The following is a 12177-nucleotide window of genomic DNA, read 5'->3' as shown; positions in this document are numbered from 1 at the left end:
GCGGCGCGGGCTGGATTAGGGGCGGCGGGGGCTGCATTAGGGGCGGCGCGGGCTGGAGTAGGGGGGGCCGCGGGCGAGAGCAGAGGGGGGGAGAGGGAGCAAAGGTGTTGACGGGGGGAGTGGTGGAGAGGATGCTGAATGATTGGGTGGAGGAGTTTTAGGGAGAATGGCTGCTCAGTGAGAGAGGCGGCAAAGAGTGAGTGAGGAGATGGTGGGGTGGAAGGAGGAGTTGAAGTGTGTGTGTGGAAGGATGTTGGGAAGAGGAGTGGATGCTGTTGGCGGAGATGGGCTGATTACAATGGCTCCAAGGGAGTGGGGATTCACTGAGTATTTTGTCCCCAAGGAATATGGAGCACTTGGCTGTAACTTACATGAGTTCAGAAAATAAAAACATTTTAATGAATTGCTTTTAAAATCACAGATTTTCATTTCCTTCTGATGTATTATCTATGTTGATCTATAATCCGCAAACTTTAATGATTATATGTTGAATGTTACTATGTTGCTTTCCTGCTGATTTGTGTGTGCTGCCACATGGGGTCAGATTAATTTGCAGGTATTAAAATGGGATCACATTGGAAAACAATTTGAGGAACACTGAAATAGACAACAATAAATACTTACCCTGTGACCTTTCATTCCCGGCATTCCAGGCAATCCAGATCGGCCAATGGAACCCTGAGGAAGTAAATGAAATTCTGTCTTTAAACAAAGGCACTTTACTGTGAAGAGTGCTGTGGATGGCAGCACTGCTAGCAGACACACAATAAGATGAGAAAGGCAAACTCCATGTTCCTGGCACAATCTTTTTCGGATCCTGCAAATGGAGGCTGTTATCATGGTGAACAAGCACCTCTGATTGGACAGGGGAGTGTCATCATGGTGGCCACACCTTCACAAAGTCTCTCACAGGAGCACCACAATACACAGTCATTGACAGCTGAATTAAGCTTGATATGTATATTGAATATCTAGAACTTTAAGTCTGATGTTGTCTTGTGTAGATTATTTTGCCAAGGTAAAATATAAATCTCCAACATCTGGCTGATAACAAAACATTGGATGTAGATTGAGGCATTTATATGGAGCCTAAGTGTTAGCATGTGCATGTACCCATCTGCAGCTCATTGCAACCCGTAGTTAGTGAGACAATGAGATGGTCTGAAACTCTACAATCAGCTGGTGCAGCGATCAGGTTAAAATCCACGCTGCCTTTCGATTTCAGCCTTTTTTGCCTCAGATTAAGCATCAGATCAAAAAACAGATGCAATGTCTTTTCTTGTCAGCTTGGATCTTGTGAGGACCATGAATTGGATTCAATTTGAATTTGAATTGTTTTTGGAGCAAGCAAGGATATTGATTAAGGGCTTGCCCTGTCCACTCTGCATATTGGCCTTGTAACTCTGAGAAAGGAACATTTTTTTAAAAATAAAGGTAGTGTAATCATACATTTCCTGTTGAGCTCTTCATGTGATTACTGTACCATCATCCCTCTAAAGACAGCATGGACACAAAACAGATCACAATAACATGTGTTTACATTTCTATGGACATGTGCTTCTGAGACCAACAAGGGCTCAAATATACATTAATGATTTGGAAGAAGGAACTGAAGGCACTGTTACTAAGTTTGCAGATGATACAAAGATATGTAGAGGGACAGGTAATATTGAGGAAGCAGGGGGGCTGCAGAAGGACTCGGACAGGTTAGGAGAGTGGGCAAAGAAGTGGCAGATGGAATACAATGTGGAAAAGTGTGAGGTTATGCACTTTGGAAGGAGGAATGGAGGCATAGACTATTTTCTAAATGGGGAAATGCTTAAGAAATCAGAAACACAAAGGGACTTGGGAGTCCTTGTTCAAGATTCCCCTAACATTGACATGCAGGTTCAGTCAGCAGTTAGGAAGGCAAATGCAATATTAGCATTCATATCAAGAGGGCTAGAATACAAGAGCAGGAATGTACTTCTGAGGCTGTATAAGGCTCTGGTCAGACCCCATTTGGAGTATTATCAACAGTTTTGGGCCCCGTAGCTAAGGAAGGATGTGCTGGCCTTGGAAAGGGTCCAGAGGAGGTTCACAAGAATGATCCCTGGAATGAAGAGCTTGTCATATGAGGAACGGCTGAGGACTCTGGGTCTATCCTCGTTGGAATTTAGAAGGATGAGGAGGGATCTTATTGAAACTTACAGGATACTGCGAGGCCTGGATAGAATGACTGTGGAAAGGATGTTTTCACTAGTAGGAAAAATTAGAACCAGAGGGCACAAGCTCAGGCTAAAGGGACGATCCTTTAAAACAGAGATGAGGAGGAATTTCTTCAGCCAGAGAGTGGCGAATCTGTGGAACTTTTTGCCGCAGAAGGCTGTGGAGGCCCGGTCATTGAGTGTCTTTAAGACAGAGACAGATAGGTTCTTGATTAATAAGGGGATCAGGGGTTATGGGGAAAAGGCAGGAGAATGGGGATGAGAAAAATATGAGCCATGATTGAATGGCGGAGCAGACTCGATGGGCCGAGTGGCCTTATTCTGCTCCTATGTCTTATGGTCTTAAATCTGCTCATGTCACCCATATAATAAGCAATTGGTAATTTATGCTGCTGGGAAAGTGACCTCGGGGACATCACCATATCGGTCTGGTGACCAAAAGTTATGGTATTGGACTAGGAACCCAGAAGTCATGGGCTGAAATCTCATCATAGGAAGTGGAATTCAATAAATCTGGTAACCAGGTGTAGCCTATACTATATAACTGACACTTTATGGATAATGAAATGGTTTAGGAAATCACTAAACAATTGTTACAAAGTTTAAGAAATTCAGAATTGAACATTATATTGAATTAAGACAAACACAATCTCAGTGTAGTCATACTTCAAAGTCCTTCTCCCCAACATCTGGGAACTGGGGCTGAAGCTGAGAGAGTTGTCCCACAGATTAGTTAACAACCTGATATAACCACAGAATCATAGCAATCAGCCAACATCCCACAGTCCTATCCCATTAGCAGGGTAGTTTTAATGCATTAACACGATAGTTAGAATCACAGAAACAAAGAATCCCTACAGTGCAGGAGGAGGCTATTCGGCCCATCAAGTCTGCACCAACCACAATCCCACCCAAGTCCTATCCCCATAACCCTAGGCACTTACCCTAGCTAGTCCCCCTGACACTAAGGGTCAATTTAGCATGGCCAATCCACCTAACCCGCCCATTTTAGGACTGTGGGAGGAAACCCGAGCAATCAGAGGAAACCCACACAGACATGGGGAGAATGTGCAACCTCTACACAGACAGTGACCCAAGCTGGGAATCGAACCCGGATCCCTGCCGCTGTGAGGCAGCCATGCTAACCACTGTGCCACCGTGCCACACCATTACAGGATAATCCTGCCCCATTAACAGGATAGCTCTACCTCATTAACGGGATAGACCTACCAAGGTGCAAACACAATGGTTTTGGCCATGGAAGTCTTCAACACTGACCTCAAGTCTTCTCATGATTTAACATCAACACAACTAAAGGAACATGATTAATGCTTTCTACATCCCCTCAATTGATAACTCGCTCCTCCTCCACATTGAACATTACTCAAAGAAAGCACTGAGGGAAGTAAGGACCATTTCACAGTGGCATGCTAAGAGTGTCTCATTGTACCACTCATTGGTCAAGATGGCGGAGCCCTTAAAAACATAATTACCAGACGGTGCCTGTGTCATGTAAACCAACATGAGGAAGTAATTGACACGGCCTCAGCTAATGTGGGTGTCTTGGACATTTCTATTTACAATAGCTTTAGCAGAATTATTAGAAGTGATTACTACATTATTCTGAGATGACAAAGTCTCATCTTCAATATCAGGCATAGAATTCCCACTGTGCATAAGATGGCCATTTGGCCTATCAAGTCTGCACCGACTCTCTGGCAGAGAATCAATGACATCCTCCATTGTTTAATGTACTAGGTAGGAAAAACAAGGACAAGTCTAGAAGCTGAAAACTGAACATCGATGAGACATTGTTGATTACCATCAGCAGAATTGTATATCACCAAAAACCCCATGGACTGGTACACCTCTCACTCCGTGATCACCATCAAGCTTGGAGACTAGCCCTAGTCCAGAGTGTTGTGGGAGATGTGTCCTGGAAGTAGATTGGTGTGTATAAAATTTAACTGATGCTGTGAGGGTTGAATGGGTCTTGTAGAAAGGAATGTCAAGCCAACAACAATATCCTTGAACAAATTACAAATCTATTGAATTTAGGCAGTGTTCCCTCAATACTAAACAGATTACAGACAGCAGCAAACTATTGACACAATTAAGCAATCCTACAACCAACAGATGAGAGTAAAGTTCTGTAGTTACACTATGTCTAGACAATAATGATGGTCAACTTAGCTTGGAAAACCATTTTAAACATGATGAATTTCTAAGATGGTCTAATACCTACCTGACCAAGAACCCAACAGCTCAGTCATCTTCTGCTCACTCCAAAACATATTTAGTTCATTGTTACATGGTTTAAATAAATAGAACACTGTGAAATTGAATGCTCACCAGCAGCTCTGGATACATTATCTTCACTTACCGGGGGACCTGGTAGTCCACGATCACCCATCCTGCCTTGTTTTCCCAGTGCACCCTAATGTTAAGCATTGTAAAATCAGTCATTCCAAATGCAGATAATAAAAACATAATGGCAAAATGTTGAGTTAACATTATAAAAAAGATGCTCCAATTTCCATGTTACTGTTGGGGAATTGCTCGATTTTGAGTTGTATGTTAATGAGATCAGCAGATTGTAGACTGATTTTGAACTTCAGAGACCAAAAACCAACTACAAAGTAAAAAATTGTTTTGGCAACAGGATTGTTATAGCAAATCAATATCCTGTATTACACCATGATTAGATTTAATTTCCACTAATTACAATGGAAAACGGGCTCTTGATTTGCTAGGAAAGCATTTTACACTCTTGATGAAGACTAATTTCATGCTGAATACTTCAAATTAGAAGGAAACTGCTGAGAAGAAATGTGAAAATTGGAGGAAAACTATCTTTTGGGTAGGGCAGGAATTAAGCTATTATACAATTAGAATAATTGCATCCACCAAAATTAAGGAAAATAAAGGACCAGAAATAACTTATGGAGATTAACCAATAAAAAGAGTAATAAATCTAAAGTTTCCAACAAGCCAAAGTAATAACTTAAGTCAATAGTCAGAGGACCATAAAGGCTCTGAAACATTCAAATGCAGAGACATCCCTTAGGACAATCATGTAACACTTTAAATCCTGGGGAAGATTCATTCACATCAAATGGATCTGCTGACTGCTCAATAAATCAGAGTTTTCCAACACCTCGGCCTCTTGGGTTGCTTCTATGCTTATGAAAGGTTCTCAAAAGCCACAAATAAATGTTACACCAATACTTGCATTAATTTTTGTGTGTCTCAAACTGCCAAGATTAATAGAATTCAAATAAAAGCAAATTACTACGGATGCTGGAATCTGAAACCAAAAGAGAAAATGCTGGAAAATCTCAGCAGGTCTGGCAGCATCTGTAAGGAGAGAAAAGAGCCGACGTTTCGAGTCCAGATGGCCCTTTGACAAAGGGTCGCCTGGACTCGAAACGTCAGTTCTTTTCTGTCCTTACAGATGCTGCCAGACCTGCTGCAATACAGGATCCAGACGACCCTTTTTTAAAGGGTCGTCTGGACTCGAAACATCAGCTCTTTTCTCTCCTTACAGATGCTGCCAGACTTGCTGAGATTTCCAGCATTTTCTCTTTCGGTAATAGAACCTTCCATAAGCGTAGAAGCAACCCAAGAGGCCGAGATGTTGGAAAACTCTGATTTATTGATGTGAATGAATCTTCCCCAGGATTTAAAGTGTTACATGATTGTCCTAAGGGATGTCTCTGCGTTTGAATGTTGAAAGTTTGGTGTCACAATTCATCCACCATCAAACAGCACTAAGAACGGTCCGCTATAATCCATAATATATATAACATAATAAGTAGTAAGAAATGTTCTATCAGTGCCAATAAAAATAAATTGCCTGGGCCAATCAGACTGCCACATATGATTCAAAATTGGTCATTGAGAAATCTCAGGTTCAAAAGGCTTCTTCTTCTCTCCTTTTTTAATAAGCATTGTAGTCAGAATTAAAATTTTGTAGGTTGGAGTTAGTCAAAACCACAATAAAAAGGAGGACGGTAGGAAACAGAATCAAAGGGAAGTGTTGAAGACAGTTGAGATGAAATGATAAAAGCATTAAAGGTACAAGGCCAAAGTGAGTGGTAACGGGACAGGTAAAGAATCAAAAGATGTGTTTGGAGGAAGTGTGAATCACAGAATGGTGAACAGCTGCCATTTGAAAACAAAAAAGGGAGAAAGAAAGGTGAGAGAGAAAAGCAAGGAAAAAAAAATCAGCAAAGAGAAAGGGAAACAACATGGGTCAAAAGTTCAGACTGAAAATTGTTGAACTCATTTATTGAGTCCAGAAAGGTGTAAAGTTCCATCTGAAAGAAGAGATGCTGTTCCGCAAACTTAAGCTGATCTTCACTGGACACTACGTGAGGCCCAGGACCAAAACGGTTCGTTTTAGCAAAGTGGAGAATTAAACTGACAGGAGACTGAAAGTTCAGGAACATATGTGTGGACTGATTGGGGATGTTAGAATCATAGAATCCCTACAGTACAGAAGGAAGCCATTCAGCCCATTGAGTCTGCACCGACCACAATCCCACCCAGGCACTATTCCCGTAATCCCACATATTTACCCCACTAATACCTCTAACCTACGCACCCCAGGACACTAAGGGGCAATTTAGCATAGCCAATGCACCTAACCCACATATCTTTGGACTGTGGGAGGAAACCGGAGCACCTGGAGGTGCATGAAATGGAATGGACACAGTTGAACACCCGTCAACCATGATGGGGAGGGGGACTGGTGGTACATTCGGCAGTAAGAATCCTCCAGTAGCAAGTAATAGTAAACAAAAACAACTTCCCAAAGTAAAGGCAGACACGGAGAGAATGTACAAACTCCACACAGACAGTGACCTGGGTTCCTGCTGCTGTGCTAACCACTGTCCCACCACGCCACTGCAAAACATTCAGCTAATCTGTATTTAGCCTCCCCAGTGTAGTGAATGCATCATACTAAATTGAAAGAAATACAAGTAAATCACTGGATGGAGTGTTTGGGGCCTAGGATGGAGAGAGGAGAATAGGCCAAAGGACAGCTTTGCAATTGCTACATTTGCCTGGGAAGGTGCCGTGGGGAGAAAGGGGCTGTTGGGGGTGACTGAGGAGAGTGGACCAGTGTATCACAGAAGGGGTTAGTTTTTTCAGGATGCTGCAAGGGCAGGGGAAGATGTGTTTGGTGGTGATATCATGTTAGAAGTGAATGAAATGGCAGAGAATGATCCATTGAATGTGGAGTGTGGTAGAATGGAAGGTGAGGAAAAGGGGAACCCTATTATGGTTTTGGGAGGAAGGGGAAGAGGTGAAAGCAGCAGTGCATGAAATGGAATGGACACAGTTGAACACCCGTCAACCATGATGGGGAGGGGGACAGGTGGTACATTCGGCAGTAAGAATCCTCCAGTAGCAAGTAATAGTAAACAAAAACAACTTCCCAAAGTAAAGGCTTAATGAAGATCCTTCATTACACAACCACTTGGGCCGCAAATGCCCCCCCCAATCCCCATCTGCTTCCTATTTCTACTGGGTCAGCTGACCACCACAGCATGTTGCCATTGGTTACATTGTAACAGGGGTTAGGGGCAGTCCCTGGTTGAAGAGAAGGAAAGATAGACTGAAAACCCTAGCATGGAAGGTGATAGGTTAGAAAAGATATAATGAAAATGGAGAAACTGACAGTGGAATAGTCCTTAGAGGAAGTACATTCTGAGAAAGTGTCGTCAAAGTAGTTGTGGAAGTCAGCAGCTTACAGTGAATATCGCTCCAATATCCTCTGTCTCCAAATGTCAAGGGAGGGAAGAGTTGGAGATGAACCCATTCAGGCAAAAGAATGGTGGAAATTTGAAGAAAGTTGATGAACTTTCCAGCTTTGGACAGCTTTCCAGTTAGGCCTCATCAGAAATTCTGCATCCAATTCTGGGCACAATACTTGAGGAAGGATGTGAAGGCAAAGGACAGAGAAAAGAGGAGATTCACAGGAATGATTCCAGGATAAAGAAGTGTATCTATGAGGATTGATTGGAGAGATTGTCCTTGGAAAAAAAAAGGCTGAGAGGTGACTGGATAGAGGATTTCAAAGTCCTGAGCGAAATGGACAGGGTGAAAATAGTGAGAAACTGTTACCACTCAAGGGGGCATCAAGAACTAGAGGGCACAGATTTAAAATAATTTCAAAAGGAATAAACAGGGGTGGCACAGTGGTTGGCACAGTGCTTAGCACTGCTGCCTCATATCGCCAGGGACCCAGGTTTGATTCCCAGCTTAGGTCACTGTCTGTGTGGAGTCTCCCCTTGTCTGTGTGGGTTTCCTCTGGGTGCTCCAGTTTCCTCCCACTGTCTGAAAGACGTGCTGGTTAGGTAAATTCTCCCTCAGTGTACCCGAACAGATGCCGGAGTGTGGCGACTATGGGATTTTCACATTAACTTCATTGCAGTGTTAATGTAAGCCTACTTGTGACTAATAAATAAACTTAAAAAAATGATGTGAGGAAAGACTTTTGATCTCGAGGGTGGTTGAAGGATGGAACAAACTTCCTGAGAGAGTGGTGGAAGGAGATTCGACAAGGTATTCAAAAGGGAATTAAATTGCTATCTGAAAGAAATAATGTGCCAGGTTATGGGAACAAAGCAGGGGAGTTTGGATAATGTAGAATGCTCTTTCAGAGAGCTAGTGCAGATTCTGGGCCAAGTGGCCTCCCTCAACACTGTAAAAATTCTGTGATTCTGGGTGACCTGAAACATATAATCCCAGATCTATTGAGTATTGCCAGCATTCTTTATTTTTATTTCAGATTTCCAGCATCATTTTGCTTTTGTGTTGTTAATGGTATTCTTCTTAGATCTGGTCCCTCTCTGCTTTAGTTCTGTCCTCATCAACCGACTTCTCACGAGAGTCATAGGGTCATAGAGGTTTACAGCATAGAAACAGGCCCTTTGGCCAAACTTGTCGATGCTGCCCTTTTTTTAAACCACTAAGGTAAGTCCCAGTTGCCTGCGTTTGGCCCATATCCCTCTATACCATCTTACCCATGTAACTGTCTAAATGCTTTTTAAAAGACAAAATTGTATCCACTAAAAATCATTCTGACCATCTTTGCAAACTACTACCCGATCTCTAACCTCCCTTTCCTCTCTGAAGTCCTTGAATGTACTGTGCGGCACCCACTAACCCCACCCCCCATAAATCTTTCCCAATCTTTACCAGAACTCCATGCTTGAATCTCTCCAGAGATCCTATGCGACTATGACGAAGGTAAATCATGCCTCCTTGTCTTTCTCATCCTGTCGGCAGCATTTAATACGCTTGCTCCCACCATCCCACTTCAACATCCTTCCACTGTCACCCAGCTGTTGAGGTGAACGTTGGGTGACAGGGAGTGGGGGTGGGTGATGGTACAAAGGACTGTACTTACTTGCTTCCATTCTTAACTGTGTACTCATAGTCAGAGTATATCTTATAATGGTGTCTCTTCCCATTCTCGCACCATCCTTTCTGGTATTGCCAAGGATTTATCCCTGACCATCCCTCCTATTTCTCATGTCCAACAGCCTTTGGTGTCAAGCACAGCATTAGTTTTCACTTGTATACCGTGGACGCTCGGTTCTACCTCCCCAGACGGAAAAAAAACAGGAAAATGGGGAAATAAGAATGCTGGTCTAAACTGCCACATTAGCTGACTACTAATCAAAAATTCAATAATGGATGACCAGAAATTTCTCCAATTAAATATTGGGAAGATGAAGTAATTTTTCTTGTCCACAATTCAAATCACTTTTTCAAACTGCGAATTTATCCCTCTCCCTGGCAACTGGCATTAATAAATATAGAAAACACTGTAAATATTCAGCAAGTCGGGTAGTTTTTTTTATTAGTGTCACGAGTAGGCTTACATTAACACTGTAATGAAGTTGCTGTGAAAATCCCGGAGTTGCCACACTCCGGCGTCTGTTCAGAGTGCACTGAGGGAGAATTTAGGATGGCCGATGCACCTAACCAGCACGTCTTTCAGGCTCTGAGTATCAGAGCTACCATTTCAGAGCAATAATCCTTCATCAGAACTCTTGGATGAGAAGAGCCAGGGGTTGGAGGAACAGAATATCTGTTCTTCATAGCCCCACAGATATAAATTTTAATCTTACCTGACAGTTTTTACTGAGTAAAGGCCATTAAAATGACTTTGGGATTCTAAAGACGTCACAGCACCAAGAATTGCATTTATTCATGAGGCTGCTGTTGTGTTTTGGTTCTTAGGAACAAAGGAGCAGAGTGGACATTTGGCCCATTGAGCCTGCTCCGTCATTCAGTTTGATCATGGTTGGCCATCTGTCTCAACACCACCTTCCCACGCTACGGTCCATATTCCTTAATGTCATTTGTATCCAGAAATTTATTTATTTTTGTTTGAACATACTCCATGATTGCGCTTCCACAGCGAAGAGAATTCCAAAGATTCACCACCCTCTGAGTGAAGAGATTCCTCCTCATCTCAGCCTTAAATGGCCTTCCCCTTGTTCTGAGACTGTTTCTCCTGGTTCTAGACTAACCAACCAGGCCAAATGTCTTATCTACATCTATCCTGTCATGCCATGTAAGTATTCTGTAAGTTTAAATGAGATCACCTCTCATTCATTTAAATTCTAGGGAATACAGACCCACTTTCCTCAATCCTTCCTCATAAGGCAATCCCGCCATCCCAGGGATGGCAAATATATCCTTCTTTAGATAAGGAGACCAAAACTGTACACAATCGTCCAGGCTCCAATATCTTTGCATGACAAGGAATCTCTCCGGCTGTTATTGTCTGCCATTTGTGTATGTTGGAAGGATTTACAAGTTAATACTCAACTTGCTTGAACGCATAACTAATGCTTTTCTTGGCCATCAAGGCAGTTGGTTGAAAGATTAAAGACAGTTAGAATCCATACAGTGCAGAAGGAACCATCTGGCCCATCGAGTCTGCACCAACTCTTTGACAGAGCATCTGACCCAGGCCCTTTTCATGTGACCCCACGTACTTACCCTGCTAATCGCCTTAACTTGCATTTCTTGGGACACTAAGTGGCAATTTAGCAAGTCCAATCCACCTAACCTGCACATCTTTGGACTGTGATTTTGATTTGATTCGATTTAATTTGATTTTAATTGATTTTGATTTGATTTACATACTCTTTTCCACCTTCTTCTGTCGGGAGAAAGATACAAAAGTCTGAGGTCACGTACCAACCGACTCAAGAACAGCTTCTTCCCTGCTGCCATCAGACTTTTGAATGGACCAACCTCACATTAATTTGATCTTTCTGTACACCCTAGCTTTGACTGTACCACTACATTCTGCCCTCTCTCGTTTCCTTCTCTATGAACGGGTTTGCCTTGTCCGTATAGCGCGCACGAAACAATACTTTTCACTGTATACTAATACATATGACAATAATAAATCAAATCAAATCAGATAGTGACTCTTAAGAGTTATCCTGACTTGCTCTCTAAATATAATTTCCGCTAAGAATGATAATCCCAGTGTCGAAACAGCTCTTATCCAAGTCACAAATGACATCTGATGAGACTGTGAGAAAGGTAAACCTCACTGTGTAACATTGCTACTTGAAGGTCTTGACTGGTGTAGTTTCATTTCAAAATCATTGACTTTACCATGCACACTATCCTATCTGCTGGTTTATTTGACCTTGGAAAGTGTGCAGTTGACATAATGTAGTTCGCTGTCCACATTGCACAGATGCGTTGGAAGGATTTACCACAATACTGTGGACTGTTCGATACATTTCCTTTGGGAAACAAGACGACTGAAAATTGTGCTCACCGTATTTGCCACTGATGCACTTGATGTAGCCCTCGGCTGGTGAATGATAGGAAATTTGGAGAAGTAATCAGGAACAAGTAAGAAGTCATCACCCTGATAGCACACAAGTTAGTAGCTATTCTTGACCATGGATGTGATGGAATA

General features: G+C 42.4%; 1 protein-coding gene across 1 annotated transcript in view; it reads right to left on the bottom strand.

Moving 5' to 3' along the window:
• Positions 1-12177, bottom strand: part of LOC144503747 (uncharacterized) — a 189897-nt gene that overhangs the window by 93782 nt on the left and 83938 nt on the right. Inside the window, exons 9-10 of the mRNA XM_078228546.1 lie at positions 4591-4644; positions 625-678 (exon numbers count right to left, since the gene is read on the bottom strand). Coding sequence (XP_078084672.1) covers positions 625-678; positions 4591-4644 — 108 coding nt within the window. The remainder of the gene's footprint in view (positions 1-624; positions 679-4590; positions 4645-12177) is intronic.

Source organism: Mustelus asterias, chromosome 14 (assembly GCF_964213995.1).
Source record: "Mustelus asterias chromosome 14, sMusAst1.hap1.1, whole genome shotgun sequence".
Classification (NCBI taxonomy): Eukaryota; Metazoa; Chordata; class Chondrichthyes; order Carcharhiniformes; family Triakidae; genus Mustelus; species Mustelus asterias.
The sequence above is the reverse complement of the archived record's forward strand: the minus strand, read 5'-3'. Positions and strand labels throughout refer to the sequence as shown.